The sequence below is a fragment of the Lonchura striata genome, chromosome 2 (assembly GCF_050655825.1).
Source record: "Lonchura striata isolate lonStrDom1 chromosome 2, ASM5065582v1, whole genome shotgun sequence".
Taxonomy (NCBI): Eukaryota; Metazoa; Chordata; class Aves; order Passeriformes; family Estrildidae; genus Lonchura; species Lonchura striata.
In genome coordinates, this window is record NC_140704.1 from 43,730,806 (window position 1) to 43,747,696 (window position 16,891).

At 37.4% G+C, this 16,891-nt stretch overlaps 2 protein-coding genes across 3 annotated transcripts in view; one reads left to right on the forward strand and one right to left on the reverse strand.

Annotated features, from left to right (window-relative positions):
- Positions 1–16,891, reverse strand: part of ACAD11 (acyl-CoA dehydrogenase family member 11) — a 28,406-nt gene that overhangs the window by 8,797 nt on the left and 2,718 nt on the right. For both annotated transcript variants that reach the window (XM_021531239.3, XM_085573258.1), the window contains 10 exons: positions 15,482–15,643; positions 14,865–15,029; positions 13,012–13,159; positions 12,332–12,453; positions 11,807–11,913; positions 11,546–11,669; positions 9,805–9,882; positions 9,269–9,407; positions 9,043–9,150; positions 8,212–8,310 (listed from right to left, as the gene is read on the reverse strand). In XM_021531239.3, coding sequence (XP_021386914.3) covers positions 8,212–8,310; positions 9,043–9,150; positions 9,269–9,407; positions 9,805–9,882; positions 11,546–11,669; positions 11,807–11,913; positions 12,332–12,453; positions 13,012–13,159; positions 14,865–15,029; positions 15,482–15,643 — 1,252 coding nt within the window. The remainder of the gene's footprint in view (positions 1–8,211; positions 8,311–9,042; positions 9,151–9,268; positions 9,408–9,804; positions 9,883–11,545; positions 11,670–11,806; positions 11,914–12,331; positions 12,454–13,011; positions 13,160–14,864; positions 15,030–15,481; positions 15,644–16,891) is intronic.
- ACKR4 (atypical chemokine receptor 4) lies at positions 1,235–6,359 on the forward strand. Its single transcript, XM_021531242.3, has 2 exons — positions 1,235–1,646; positions 4,405–6,359. The coding sequence occupies exon 2, from the start codon at positions 4,423–4,425 to the stop codon at positions 5,482–5,484; it is 1,062 nt and encodes a 353-aa protein (XP_021386917.2). The 5' UTR covers positions 1,235–1,646; positions 4,405–4,422; the 3' UTR covers positions 5,485–6,359.

Here is a 16,891-nt window from a genome sequence, read left to right on the forward strand (position 1 = left end):
GCAGCTGCAAGGGCTTTGCAGTCCTTCCACTGAATGTGGCTGCTGGTCACTCCCAGCTGGAGCTCACAGGCTCTGATGGTGACAGTGAGAGAAGCTGATCTGCTTAGGAATGTTTTTTTTCCTTGCCTTTATGCCACTTTCACACAGCCATAAGTGTTTTTTGTACTTATTTTGTACTCACTCTTACTTACTAAATAAGTTTTGTTATTTTTGACCCTACTGAAATACACACATGACAATATTATTCTTTACTCTGACTGGTTGTCCGTGCACCCCTGAGAAATTACAAGGAGCTGAGGAACTGCAATAAGCAAGGCAGGATTCACATGAATGGCCTTCCTACAGCCTGCCCACAGAACCTCTTGGGCACTTTTGCAGGCAACACACAATTCCCTGGGAGCATTCTCAGCTCTAGTCTGATTATTCCATCTTGTTGGAGACCCTATTGATACAAAGCCTATCCAAAACTGAAAGTTTCATTTGTTTTAAAGAGATATAGCTCAGGCCTCAAAGCCATGACATGATCTATGAGGAGAGGGCTGGGAAGGAGCTCAAGCATCTTATCTGCCACTGTGAAGAGCACTACTGAAGTACTGTGATGACTCAAGATGAAAGCATTGCAAAAATATGCACAAATATTGTGGCACTCTTCCTTTAGCCTGCAATTCCTCTCCCAGCCCACTTTGTCATTCTGAAACAAAATACAGCATGTGGAAAACATCTGCCCATTACATTCTTAGCTGCCCATTTTTAAAAATCTTTCCTTTCACAGACAGAAGGTTAATCCAGTCATGACAGGTGTACCAGAGCGCCAAAAACCCCCAAAATCTACCTCTGGTCTTCTTAATAGGTCTCTCTGTTGCTGGGCTTCGATATTGCATTTACTGAAGCTCATTAGGTTGTTACGCAATCCAGGATAATTCAAACAGGTCACTAATTTGATTATGAGATTGACTGGCAACATTCAAACCCCTGAGAACTCTCCCCCAGGATGCAGGACTATCTGCTTGTACTCTGGCTGACAATCTGCCACTTGCCTTCACATATTTTCCTTACCATCTTTCTAGTTTCACATACTGAAAAAAGCTCTTTCCCCAACCTCACAAAAAGCAACTCATATTTCTATTGTATCCCCTAAAAAGTTATATAAGGAGGGGATGTAAGGATCCATTAAAATTTTATACAGTCAACATCAAAAGCACAGTACTGCCCTGAGGAAAGACCCTGTGGTGTCTGGGGCAGTAACTCAGCCCCAGATGCACCTCCTTTCTAGCCTTTTCTCCTTTTTAATGTGTTGTTTGATAAAAGCCTCTTGATGATGTCTAAAAAATTTGGACTTCCAGGAATAAAACCACAAACAATAAAGAGAAGCAGTTAGAGTGTCCTGACCTTCCAAAGAGCAGTCATAGTCTGTTGGAACAGGAAGGAATGTAGGAAGTGTACATGCTCAACACAAGAAGAGTCTCCAGGAAAGCACAGCTTTTAAAAGTATTTTTTTTAAACTGTCAAGTCAAAATGAAAGTGCAACGGACTTCCACATGAGGGTGTGGTGTTTGAAGACAAAATACAATGTGTCAGAGCAATTTAGATCACTTCACTGAGGCGTGTCTCAGTTGCAGTACCTGCTACTCGTCTGACGACAAAAGGTTAGTTTTGTTTTAATCCTTACTGTTCTGCATATTTGATGATATCTTCTTTGCATACATTTACTCTTAGTTAAGTATAATTTCACAAAGGCATGTCTCCTTTCCAGAATCAAAGTTAGATTTGCTCAGGAGCAGGACAGAATACTGCTTAATTTATCAGAGGAAAAAAACTGTCTGTTCAAACTAGGGATATTGATTTAATTCACCATCACTCATACAATCCCACATCAAGTTTAAACACACAGAAACACTGAATTTCTATCTGACTGGAAGGCTGAAATAATTCTGCAAGAAAACATGCAGTTGCAGATTTAATATATTTATTAGCATACCTTCTAGAAAACACTGTTTGAAAAACCAGCAGCTTCTGAGCTATTTGTGTACTTGTGGGCACTTTGTACATGATAAAATTCCTTTCTATCATAACATTCTGAGAAGCTCCAGCTGGAAGATGCAGCGTACCCACAGCAATCTGCTTCTGTAAGAAATCCCACATGGGCATGGCTCACTGTGTGGGATGGAGACTAAACAAAGTTTTTCCACCACTCTTCAGTGCTCATGGGATTGCTTGGCTGTTTGCAATGGGCATATGCACGTATGCCTGAGAAACAGCCCTACCAGGAAAAACAAATGCGAACAGGTATGGGAGCCAAAACATTTCAGATAATTTTGTTTCTGTTGTAAACTCAGGGCAGACAAAAGCTTATCAGGCAGCAGAGCACAGTCACAGCCAAACTGCTTTGTCATACACAGACTTTTAAAGTTTTCCCTGAATTGTTTACTGGTTTGCTTTCAAGTAAATTTGCCAGTGATCCAATTTGATTAAATGTTCTGTATTAAGTCTTTTAAGACCACAACGAAATCTTTTCATTTAACTTCTATTTTTCCTCAAATCTCAGCTAAATGGATTAAACTCTTCATGCTGCAGTTTTCCTTCTACTAAAAAAAAAAATAATAAAAATTATTTTGCTGTTGATAATTAAATCTCTCCTCAAAGTACTATAAAGCTGCAAAAGATTACTGCTGCTGGAGAATCCTGCTAAAACAGCTTTTGAGGCATAGAACAGACATCCCTTTGCCAAAGCATGAAGTAGAGCGACTGTACTTTTCCATTCTGCACATCTCATTAAGGCAACAATAAAGAACAAATTGCAAGACTTAAAAAGGAGTAATCATTTTTTAAAGTTTGATGGGGAGTGTTTTGAAATGTTAACAGAATAATACAACAAAGTCATTAAAGATGGAGCCAAACCAGATAGTTAATTTCAAACTAATACACTTTCGAAAAAAACTTGGCTAGAAAAATCACGGAAGAAATGAACAAAAATTAAAATTATTATTTTCTCTCTATTTAATTATTCTGCATTCCTTATTATGAGATCAATCATCAACTTACTTTTTCCTAAAAAAACTTTAAGAGACATTTGGCAGCCCTTCATTTAAACAATTGTCTTAGAAACAGAAATGGTAGTTGCATTTTTCTTTCAGGCTTGAAACAACCAAATCGTAGCTCTGGAGCAGAATATCAGATAATGATCTGCTTTCAGCAATATTGACCTCAAATTCTGAACACTGCATATGATGACAAAATGGGGATACATTTTTCATTCTCACCTGATTTTTGCTACTGCTTCTAAGAAACCTTAATCCCATTTATTACAAGGGAACAGAGTACTGCAGAACTGTATTTTACAACAGACAGAATTTCAGCACGTTAGTCACTGAACACAGTTGCAGGAAAAGAAAAAAATAATGCAGGACATGAACTTGCTTCAGATGCAATCTGAAGATACAAATACTTAAATCTTCAACCTTAAACTGGCAGTGGGAAGCCAGCCCCAGTGTTTACAGAGTAAATCTATCATGAGATTGTATTTGAAAAACCAGCAGAGTTTGGAGCTGTTTGGGTACTTGTGGGCACTTTGTATGTGATAAATTTCCTTTCTGTTTTAACATCCTGAGAAGCTCCAGCTGGAAGATGCAGTGTACCCACAGCAATCTGCTTCTGTAAGAAATTCCACCTGGGCACGGCTTGCTGTGTGGGATGGAGACTAAATTAAGCTTGTTCTGCTGCTGTTCAGCAACTAACCCCCTGCTGTGCTTTTTGTAATGGGCTTATACAGTATACTTGAGAAACAAACAAAAACACTTTCCTTGAACTATATTCATATCCAAAATTTGTCAAGATTTATGACAGGAGGCAGCTGCTTGTCTCAGCTGTAATCTGTTCATATTCCTCTTACACCTGATTGTAACAGCATTTACAGCATTCAGCTGGTATTCCTTTGCTTTGCAGAGGCTGGAGAGGGGAAGGTGCAATTCCAACCCCATAAAGGTAGAGACAGAGTTATGTGCAATGGAATATTGTCAAACATAATACAGTCAGAGCAGTTAAAGCAATGATGGCTCCTCGACTCAAATACGGAAATCAGTGAGGGGCACTCCAAGCATTTTACAATCTGAAATGCTAAGGGTAAGGAAAGTATTTCTATTTAATCCATTTTACAGGTATTGCCAACACTGATGTCCTCAGTTACCCAATTCATGTGAGAACTTGAGATGGTCTGCTCTGCTTCTGTTACTGTCTAGCTTCCCTTTGATTATTCACAAATGTATTCTGAATATCTAAGTTCCTTAAATTTGAGATGTATAACCAGCCCTGAAGAAGGGTTTTAGGTTTCAAAAGAAATTCTAGAAATTTTAAACCTGGTATTACTTCTTTAATGTTTCCTTTTCCCCACATTTTTGTGTCTTGTAGCTTTGCACTGTCTGAGATATGAATAACTCAACAGATTACTGGATTGAAGATGAGGAGGATGATCTCAACCCTTTTATAGATTACAATAGCTATGAGCTTCTCTGTGAAAAAGGTGATGTGAGAAATTTCAGGAAATTATTCCTCCCAGTGTTCTATGCACTCGCTTTCACGGTTGGAGTGGCTGGAAACTCATTAGTGGTTGCAATTTACGCCTACTGCAAGAAACCCAAGACCAAGACAGACGTGTACATCATGCACCTTGCCATTGCTGATCTGCTCCTGCTCTTCACCCTCCCTTTTTGGGCTGCAAATGCAGTGCAGGGATGGGAACTTGGAAACATGATGTGCAAGCTCACTTCTTCTCTGTACACCATGAATTTCAGCTCCAGCATGCTGTTCCTGGCCTGTATCAGCGTGGATAGGTACAGGGCCACTTCTGACTCCCAGGGCCACAGAAGAGTTGGCAAACACTGCAGTATCACCTGCATCTGTGTCTGGCTGGCTGCCACCTTCCTCAGTATCCCAGAGCTGATATTTAATCAAGTCAAGAAACACAATGAGAGGAACGAATGCCTTCCCGTATTTCCGATGAACATGGAAACACTCTTAAAATCAACCATTCAAATCCTGGAAATTATCTTGGAATTTCTGCTTCCTTTCCTAGTAATGCTGATCTGCTATTCTGCTACTGCTCGGGCAATCTTTAGGTCTGCAAATGTTAAGAAGTCCAGGCCTTTCAAGGTTCTGCTGGCAGTAGTGGCTACTTTCATTGTCACCCAGCTACCCTACAACATCGTGAAGCTGTGGCGAGCCATAGACATCATCTACATGTTGGTTACAGACTGCCACACCAGTAAAACCATGGATGTGGCACTCCAGGTCACCAAGAGCATTGCTTTGTCCCATGCCTGCCTCAACCCTCTCCTCTACGCCTTCCTGGGCGCCTCTTTCAAAATGCACATCATGAAAATCGCAAAAAATTATGGGTACTGGAGAAGACAACAGCAGAATGGAAGACCTGAAGAAATTTCTATGAATTATGAAGACCCTACTGAAGAAACAATCAGTTTCACTATATAGGCCCTCTATTGCTTCCATCATCTTATATAACCAAGGAAACTGTTAAATAATTCCAGGGGGTATTGCTTCTACAGCTGTTTCTCTGCAAGTCAGCTTTCAGATGAATTTCTGAACCTGCTTGAACCTGCCAATACACCACAAAGCACTTCAAAATGGAATGTGTTTATCAGAATCAAAGAAGAACTGAATACTGAAACCCCTAGAAACAACCTGAGATATTTGCTAAAAAACAATATCAACAAACTCAAACAAAAAAACCCACCACAACAAAACCCAAATTTCAAAGTGTCACAGTACTAGGCAATTAAGTAACTGTGTAATGAACAACCTGTACACATGTGATTAAAACAGAGGAAAAAACCCATCACCAAACAACAGGAACCTTTGTACCAGAGGTTAATAGTATTGTATTTCTCCAACTATTTTGTAAAACTTTAGAACTTTTGCCTAACAGTTCAGCTCCATTTCTCAACTCAACTATCATTCCATAGATATCCTTGCAGATTGAAATTTAGTACAAGCTTATGGCTGAGAATTGAGAGGGAGAAAGAGGAGGGAAAAGCCTTGTGTTTCTACAAATGTATAGCAACAACAACTTCCTCCACAAAAACACCCCAGCAACTCCTTTTCTATAACTACAGAAAAAATTACTTTTCATCTCTTCTCTTCTGCTCACTCTAAACTTCAACAAGACCAGTGCTCCAAGGGTGGCTGGCTTATTCTAGATTTTTATAAATGTAATAAATAGTTCAGGTTATCTTCAGATACAAGGCCTTTATTTTTTATTTAGAATTGTTAAAATTAATCAAGCACTGCAATAACTGTATCTGCTAAAATAGATGAAAATACAATAAAATCAAATAATAGAAAAAGTGCACTGGCTTTTCTTTTTTCTTTGTTTTTGTTTTGTTTTAGTAGGTACTGACATCTCTTACCATAGGCATTTACCAACCAGCAAATGGGAGAGGCCTTGCTTGACAAAAGAGAGAAGTTTCATTCCATATGGAGCTTATGGATTTACAGATCTTACACAGAGAGGTACCAAGGCCATCCCCTGCCACAGTGTTGGCAAGGATTCCAGGAAAACAGCAGTTTTCCATGAGTCACTAGAAGCATTTCAAACATATTGACATGCTAGATTAACTTTCAAAATGAAGAAGTGGTGTTACAGAATACTGCCCTTGTCTTCAAACATCCTGTGGGCTCTGACAAAATGTCTCATCTACAGATTAGGAAAGCCAACAAGAATCTCTCATTGCTAGATACCATTCCTAATTACACAATTATGGACTGGAACAAAAAGCTCTAAAATGAAAGACAAGAAACAGCAGTAGCATAAACAAGACATGAGCCTCTTCTCCCTGTTTGGAAGACAAAAGCATACAGAATGTCTGCCCAGCATGTTTTAAGAAATACTAGGGCATGACCGATTTTCTACACGTACACCATAAATCTGACCTATTTAAGTCATACTAGATTTACTGTACACATGCAGAGCATAATAAGAAATCCCACTTTTTTCATGAAGTAACTAACTCCTTACATGTGTGATTTATGACTTGTCTTCACAAATACAGAGTGACATTCTGACCAGTCTGCCAGGCTTCTGGAATTCCCACACATTCAAGGTTTTAATGTCCCAACTTTTGTCCCAAAAGTTAAAAAACCCCAACCAAAACCAAGACCAACAACAAAAAAATAAACCTTCCCAGCCAGTCAGAAAAAGAGACTAATACAGAGCCAAATGAACACGTTTCTCAAACTTCTTGGAATTGCAGTGCTTTTTATGCATCTGTCTTTATGCAAATCTGATTGCCCTAATTGTATTTCTTAGAAATAAATCATGCTGTCTTATGTTTACTCTCCTTTTTATAATTCACATAACTAACTTAATGAATATTATTCTCTGTGTGTGACCCCCCTAAAACTTTCTCATTATTTCTTCAGGGACTGCAATGCATGGCTGGAAGACACTGACCCAGAGCAAAGGCTAAAAAGCCAGCAGTTAAGCAACACTCTTGGGTCAGGAGACAAGATTCCATGCTTCTTTTTGCTGCCAGTTTTACAGGAATAGAACAGAGAGAGAGATCTATCTTCTGGTGACTCCAAGTATTGCACAAGCATGTATCAGCAGCTAGCTGTGACAATCCTGTACATAAATGAAACATTCAAGTTTAACAACTCTGTTTATTTACTTGGATTCCAAGTTGCTGTCACATGTTTTGCCAAAAAAGTAACAATACCACAATATCAGGGACAGTTGCCACTTACAGTACAATCCATTGATTTTACTGGGAATTATAACATAAGAAAATCTCCTTTAATAGTCAGTCCAACAGCATCACAGGCTACTTTAAAAGCAACCACGTTTTACTGTAGCTACACGGTACTCTCAAACTTCTCACACAAACTGCCAAAGACAGCTTCATGAAAAAAAAGTCATAATGTGTAATTTCACTGATAGAAAGAGGTAATGTTTTAAGAAAAGAGCAGCATTCACTCTGTGAAGAAAATTCAGAAGTTATAAAAAGGGGCCAAATCCCCAACTTGATTTGAATCTTTAAATCCTTGGTTCATAAAAAAAAGCTTAATTCAGCTCCTGCTGTTGTTTTACATTCTATTGCCTTTACTCAAGAGAAGACAAATTTTCATCTCAGAAATGGAGCACAAATAGTTCTTGGAAAAAATTCTAGCCTTAACCATTCTTATTTAGGTTTCCACACTTACCACTGCTCCACCACTTCTTGCCATTGATCACGTAGCTGTTCCCATCTCGCTCAATGGTGCATTGCATATTGGTGGCATCACTGGAAGCCACATCGGGTTCTGTGTTAAAAGGAAAAAACAAACCACTAGATTAAATATAAAGCTAATACAACGTCCACAAATATAGGGCTCTAGATATACTCTATTAAAAGTACACTGCTTTGCTACCAATAGAAAAACACTTTGAAGACCCTTGCTGGCTGCTGTTTTCCAACAATCTATTATTTATAGCCAGTTTAAATATATTTGTTCTTTGGCTTGGACCACCCTTTGCAATCATCATTCTTCCTTTCCTTCTCTTTTAAAATCCTTTATCCTTCCATTGTACTTACAGGTAACAGTTAGTTATATACCTCCTCAGCCTGTTTTCTCCTCCTGAGTTCTTCCCAAGCAAAAATAGAAACTGAAAATAATTTTGTGGAAGGTTAAGCTCTAATGTAAAGCTGTTTGGTACTAAAAACTAAAATTTTATTTATTTATTTGTATAGTAAATAAGTAAAATGTATTTACTTATTTATTTGTATAGTACAAAAATTAAACTAAAAATATATAGAAAGCAAATACTAATTATTGTAACCATGAAAATTGGCAACTACCAGGAAAAGCAGCAAGGCTGCTCCAGTTTGCATTCACACCTCAGAGATGATTTTATATTCAAGCACTTTCACTGATACTGAATTAGCACAGAAATGTCCACTGTAACACACAACTTGCAGTTTTCTACTTTTCCCTGCATACACCACATGAAGTTTCAACCAATTGGCTCTATCTTTCTTCTGGAGAAAAACTTACCTGTCATGCAGAAGCAAGAACTAATTTTCCCTTCAAGGAGAGGCTCCAGCCACTCTTTCTTTTGCTCTTCAGTGCCATACATGTGGAGGACCTCCATGTTTCCTGTGTCTGTAAGAAAATCAGCTGTCATGCTTACTGCTCGAGACACACAGCCTGTAAAGTGTAAGACACCCAACTTTTTAATGCTCCAGTGCCATAGTTTTGGGACTAAACCAGGGTTGCTAACCTGGTGCATGGCAGTTGAAAACCTCAGGAGCAATAAGGCATCTCCCTGTCTCCTCAGCTATTAGGGCATAGTCAAGCTGGCTGAGACCACTGACATCTGGGAGGAAAAGGTTCCACAGACCTTCTGCTTTGGCCAATTCCTATCACAAGAATCAACAGAAAAAACATCAGCAATAAGTAATAAAAAAAAAATTAAATTCTGTTTTGCAACACGCTCCTGCCTACCTTACTGTCCAATACATATGATGCTTTTTTCAATAGCTATTCTGAAATTGTAAGTTCAGCCTTTGATTTAAAGTTCAGATATACCCCTCTCAGACCTCATTTTGTATTTCTTCTCTCTCATTTGTTTTCTCACTTTTTCCATACTTCTCTCTTCCTTTCTTTTCACTGCTCCTCACAATTGTTTCTTTCATGTTCCTCACATTGTTTCTTTCACGTAAAGTAACTTCTCCAACAGGATACACCAATCACTCTTATCCTCTGTGTCTGTGCTCTTTTACTGCTAGAGTGCTAGAAATATTTGTTATCCCATACCTTCAGCCTCTCCAGCAGTGGTGGTTTCTTCCATTTGTCCTCAGCATGTCTATGTTCAGTATAATATTTTATTATTTCCTTAGAGAAACAAAAGGTGCTGTTTAAATTAAGAACATATGTAACACATAAATAATAATACATCTCTTCCAGATCTATGACCCAAGGAACCAAGTAAAAAATATTGAACACAAATTTACATTATATAGTTGGCTTCATTATAAAAATAAATATATAATTGACAGTTTAACTGCAAGTTGAAGTTCTATTCATTTTGCAAGACTTTAAATATCAGATGACTCCAATCAGTATATGAACTACTATTTGGGATGGTTTAAAGTATGTGATGCTTGCCTAGGAGATCAGTATTTTCGGGAGATAAAAGTACCTATTGCCAACAGTATACACAAGAGGCACAAACTCAAAAGTAAAACAACAAATAAAAGCCTGATGTACTGACAGTTAAGAATAAGATAACCCAGCTAATCTTTCAGATAACCCAGCTAATCTTTTGTGAACTGTGAGAAAAAAAAAACAAAAACAAACAACAAAAAAAGCATTTTCTCTTCCTATCAAAATAATTCCTTAACAGATAACATAAGCAGTCATTCCAAACACCAGTCCTTAGTTTTAAGTGAACCTTTACATTCAGTAATCTTAGTATTTTCATAAACATGTTTTAGTGAGACACAGAACTTCAAACCTGGCCCAGACCTAGTTATAAAATGAATAAAAGTAGTGCCCCATTATGAAAATGACACAATAAAGACAAGCGGCCAAGTAGAATTTACAAGTCCTGATTCACAATCCCTGTAACCAGAAATAACATCCAAGCACAACACAACTCATCTGAAAAACTTGCAAGGCTATTTGTGGTTTGTTTGGTTTTTAAAGCAAATACTTCAATTATTGCAAGGCTTTCTTGGAGAATATGAAACTACAATCCCAACTTAGTGACAGACATACTTTTAAAGAAACTTTGCATATCAAGAGTTACTACTCTTGACCCCTCCTTGTGATAGGTAGATGTAAGCATTAAACTTTTAAATTAAGATGTTTTCTGCATTTCTGCCTGACATGGAAAAAAAATCAGAAAGTCAAAACAACAAATACTGCATCAAAAGCCATCTGTACTTCCATGAGGCTAAAAGCTGAACCAACTTTCTAAGTGGAAATTCCTAACCTTCCTAGGATATGAAGTAAACTACTTCATCTAATTTTCCCTTCCACTAACTATGGACTTCATGTATATCTCAAACATTTATTGGTATTAGATATATTCAGGAATGATACATTATGTGATCCCATTTTTGTCACAGCCTAAAAAGCAAGAAACAGAAAAATTCAGCTTAATATAGTTAAAATCATCAGTTTCTATTTTTAAATAGGTGTCTTTCAGTTCAGTATCTAAGAGTTCCAGGTTGTTCTTAGTCTAACAAGTATTTTGGTAACTTTCTTTAAAAAGCAACACTTTCTAAAAATAGAGGGTTTTACACTTCAAAAGTTTAAAAAATAACTCTTTCATTAACAATGCATACAACATTTTAATCCTGAAAAGAAATAATGCAGTCTTATAATTATTTCTGCTAATATTTTGTAATGCCACAATCATTACTGCATGAAAAACAGACTGTTTTGGAAGAAAAACAAACAGGAAGACATGACTTCTATATGTATTTTTACATTTTTATATAGTCTAGTCAGAAAATGTTCCTTTATAAACAGGTTAATGAAAAGCTTTTACCTTCTCAGCTGGATAAATGTGTTGCTTCATGAACTGCTTAACCTTCAGCAAAATTTCTTGGCCTTTCCTACTTTGATGGAAGAGCTCTCCAGAAATGCTGTGCTGTGTGCTGCTGAAGGATGACCTACAGAAGAACATTCAATGCAGTAACAAGACCAGATTTTCCCTCATAATAATATAAGCTGCCTTAGGCATTTAAATAAATGAAGATATTGGAAAAGCTTTGCCTTGCCTTTGACCAGTAGTCTAGACCACTCTTACCTTTTTGAGAGCTCTAATCCTCTTTCTGCCAAAGGCTCCACAAGCTTTGCAAATTCATGACTGTTCTCTGCAGAAGCATTTCCAATAAGATACCTGGCATATACACCCTAAAACCAAAACAAAGCCATAAAAGGTATAATTATGCACTTCAAATTGTCTTTTTAACACACTGGTGATTTCTTCAGATATAAAAGTAAGCACATGGTCTTAAAAGGAAAAAACTCACTGGGATATGCTAATATTGATTTTGGTACATATCTGATATAATGGAGATGCTTGCTGCACAAGAGTTAAAACCATATCCCAACTAAAGCAAACAAAAGGCAAATCACAAAAAAGTAGTAGTGGAAAAGTAAAAAATAAAAAAAAAAAGATAACTGTCTGCATGTGATATGGAAAATGAGCTCAGCCTGTCCCTCAAACCAACTGACAATAGCATAGATATACGATTATTACCCATGACTAAATGAACTACCCACAAACACACAAAGGTATGTGGCATTTCAGCAAATGTGAGGGTATTACCTGGGCTATCCCTGCCATTTTAAAACAGGACAAAGCAAGAAAAAAGTTCAAGTTGGGTAAAGTAGTGGAAATACGTCGGCAGCGGCAGTAAATGGAAACCAGTTCTTCACAGGAAGGAGTTTCTACAAAAAAAAAAAATTGTTTAGAATGCTCAACATTTTCCATAATTTCTTCCCACCTTATTCTTCAAATATTTGAGCATTTTTGAACTTTATGAGGTATTTATTTTACATAGTAAACACCACAATTTATCATTTGTCATGACGTAACTGTGATATGGAGTGACCAAAGGAAGTACGAATTGCCAGAATTTCAGATCACCATAACATTTCCTGCTGCCCTTTGTCTCCACTCCAGTCAGGCAAATAATTTGACCTGGGGGAAAAAAGGCTTTAAAAAAAAATTATATATTTACATTTCCATATCCTTTTTCTCCCATTATCTCTTAGAAAGGATCAAAATAAGGTTTTACAGTAGCATGTTGTTGCTAAGACAAAGCTTGATAGAATTATCTAAAGTCTCACAATCAGCATGTTTGCTACAACAAAAAAAAAAAAAAAAAGGAAAAGTTCATTACAAATGCAAAACTACATGCTTGTGAATTTACCACTTAATTCCTACAACATTTCAAATAGAAATCAAACCTAGGATTTGTTTCAAAAAAAAGATTAGTTTCATACCTATGGTGCCTTTGAAACCCAAGACAGTGCCTTGACCGAAGTCCTTAATAGATGTAGGCAAAAAGTAGAATTGAATGGCATATGCTAAATCTGCTAAAGGATGACCAGTAGTTGAAAGCTCCCAGTCCAGCACTGCCAAAACACGAGCCTTAAATAAAAATAAAAACCTCAAGTGAGTGCTAGAAGACATGTTCTCTCTATGCATAAATGCACAACCCACTCAATATCCAAGTGTTTTATTTGGCTACTTTGTGTTTAAAATTAAAACACACACTAGCTGTCAACAGCAAAAAGAATTCCTTTTGGCACTATGTAGGATCTGCAGAAAATTAACACTCACATAGGGACAGAAAGCCAGGCATTTTTCCAAAGAAAATCTAATTTAAATCTACATTTTTGAGTACTGTCCTTCCTGTCAGAAACTTCCAGACTCTTCTAGTATAAAAGATGATTGAATTAAAATATCCTAAAGAACAGCAGTACTGACAGTTGTCGTGTTTCTTTCCCAGTCCTATTGCACAGTCCTTTGGCACAGAAATTAACAGACAGACCATGCATCAGAAAATCTAATTTATCACAACATTGTCCATAGATTAACACTTACATGGGGAACTGAATTTCTTAAACAGAAAGTCAATTACTATTCAGAGTGAGCCTCTCCTGCAAGCATCCTAGTGTCTTCATCAGGGTGTTCTGAGACTCCCTGCAGTGTCATTCTGATAAATTCCTATAATCCAGAAGTCCTGTCAACCTGAATGACCCCTCCAGCCTACTCATGATCCATGGCTACTTGAAATACATGGAAAAGTCCTTCCTACATAGTCAATCCTGCACATTCAGGAACAGTTTCCACAGATGCCTTAAAATAACCTATGTACAACTTGGTCAATTCCTTCAGTTCCATCAGGAACAGTTGCAATAGTCCCCAAGACAGTCAAATTCCCTGCTCAGGGAATCAATCAGCACATTGAAGCCTAGAAATCATGTCTTTCAACTAATCTATGCACAAAATCTCTAGGAATCTTTGGGATCTGTTGCTCTGTCATGAAGCAGGCATTGCAGCCATGGTCACAAGTTCCAGGCATGTCTTCCGGTCACAACTCAGCAGGTAGCACAGAAAAAAAGTAGTGAAAACGCAACTGTGTTGATATAGGTAGCAGAAATTTATTTCCCTAAACTAGAAACAAACAAACAAAAATCTCTTTTTTTCCCCTAAAGATGAATGGAGAACTTTCAGGGTCTCTGTGATCTACATGTGCTCCATAACTAAACAGCTTTGGCAGATTTTCCTTTGCTTCCATTAGTCTCATGTATCATACATTCAGCTCCTGCTCCAAAAGCCCTTGTTGTTAACTGAAGCCATAAAACAGACATCAGTGGGCTTCAGATCAGATGCTTATGTAGTTCAATGATGTGAGTCCTCAGCTGCACTGAATCCAATAGGATCTATGCATATAAAATTATTTCTTCCCGAACTTTGAAGCAGGGGCTAAAACTAATTAATAAATAGAGTATCCCTCAAAGACAGGTTGGATGGGCAATCTGGTCTAGTAAAAGGTGTCCCTGCCCATGGCCAAGGAGTTGGAAATAAATGATCTTTAATGTCTCTTCCATTCCAAACCATTCCACGATTCTGTGGTTCCACTGATTCTATCTCGCTCCAGAAATCCAGGACTGTATTAGGTACCTGAACACCTCACACAGAGTACAGAGAAGAGTTCAGTTTTCTACTGTTTCTTTCAAAGATGTTTCATGCACTAAAATAATCCACATATAAGTGTCCCATTACATGATAGGAGTACAAACCAATGGAAGGCCAAAATCTACTAAACGTACAAATACATTTCAAGTACCTCTGTTGGATGGAAAATGATGTTATCTATTCTGAAGTCCCCATGAATCAGGCTTTCTTCATTATCATCAGGTGGCAAGTTGTTTGCTAACCACTCAGCCAGCTTGTTCATGGCAGGAATATCTGTATGAGCAGCTGCGTCATACTGTTTTTTCCAAGTTGATACCTTAAAAATACAAACACGCCAACAGATTTTTCAGTTGATTCACAAGTTTTTCAGGAGTACAAAACTTTGAAGCACATGCTTCTGGGCTTTGGTTATCACCACATTGCATTCAGTAAAATTCAGTAAAACCCAGTACTTCTGCACTTGCAAATGTGAACTGAGATATCAACAGATGAAATGAAAACTACATCTATTTTAATCCTATTTACACAGCCTAAATCTAATGTTATTCCAAAAGCAAACGCATATCATTCCCTAAGTACAGCATTACAGGATCAGTCTGAATGTAGTAGTATCTTCAGATTGTGCACAATTCATTGAACTAAGTGAAGGTTTAATAGCTTCATAGCTATAGCTTAATAAAATATGATCATTTATAATTACCAATTTAGCTTGCAAATCAAATAAACATTCAAAGACCAGACAAAACAAGAGAATGTTAAGAGCTGTACCTGTCTTTTGCAGTATCCTGGTCCTCTACCATATCCTTGGAGGCCCAATGACTGTAAATCAAAGGAGTGTAGCAGGGCCAGAGTTTCTATCATTGCAAGATACAGAGCAGAACGCTCTGCTGGGCCCACCTCAGGCAGAGAGATGTCTCGGAAAATGCGACCCTAGAAATACCATAAATCAGGTATTTGGTGGGACGTACACATCAGATGAAAAGAAGTATAGCTATACATTCCACATCCAAAACCAAATGTAGTGCACCAACACTCCCTTTGCAATCAAAAATTGCTTCCTTATTTATTTTATTCCTCAGCCAGGGCCAATGAAGTTAACCCAGGCCATAGTATATATATTTCATCTCCAGAGGAAATTCTGAATTGAAGCACTCAATCCAGGTATCCTCAAGCTTGAAAGCACCAGAAAAACAATGTTACTATATTGTTCAAAAGCTAAATTGCAGAAAAAATACCAATGAAGACCCCTGGGGAAATGGTAATGGGTGGGTTGTGGGTACAAAAACTCCAACAGTCCAAAGAAATTCACTTGTTTTTCTCCTTAAAAGCAATTGGATACATTTAGAAGATGGGCTTGCTGGTCCATTTTCACAATTGTTAAAAACAGAGTAGTGCTGACCATCATAGAATGGACAGATCGTACTTTTTCTTACTTAGAAATATAACAAGGTTTATTTTTAAGGAATCACTTTGTTGTAATCAAAACCAGAAAATTTCTCCATCTTTGATGTATGAAATTGGTTTCAAATTTTTCACAGCCCTTACATTCTATTACCCTTGATTTACAGCTTTTGTAGGAAAGTTAACCTGGTTCACCTAATCTACAGAAACTGACCCACAAACTTACATTTCTAATTTCCCAGTGAAACTAATGACAGAACAGGATGCAATGAAAAAGAAAAGGCCTGAATTCAACTCCTCCTCCCAGAGGATAAAAAAAAAAAAAAGAAAAAGACACAATACAGCAGACTCATGCTCAAAATCACTAAAATCTAATAAAGAGTGTTTTAATTCAGCTACAGCACCCCCAGATGGAGATATGCTGTGTTCTTTCTGAAAGTAGTGCTTGAACTGGAATTCTGCTTTGTTTTCAAGAATAGGTGATTGTATGTCAGCTCCTATCTTCAATACTAAAAAGCCTCCAAGATATCCAAAGATTCCTTTTACAGACTGATTTTTTCCCTCTAACTTCTGTATGTTTTTCAGAGAAGCAATATTGCCTCATTTCAAGATATCTTTCCAAGGGCTCAAACAAGAACAAGGGGTTAAATATTGTGCTAAAAAATTCAACAAAGTGTGAAATAAGCTCTAGAGAAGCTGAAATCTATGAGAATCACTGATAGCTAGCACTTCTTCAAAACATCAGGAGATTATTTACTCTCGTATCACAAAATTGTG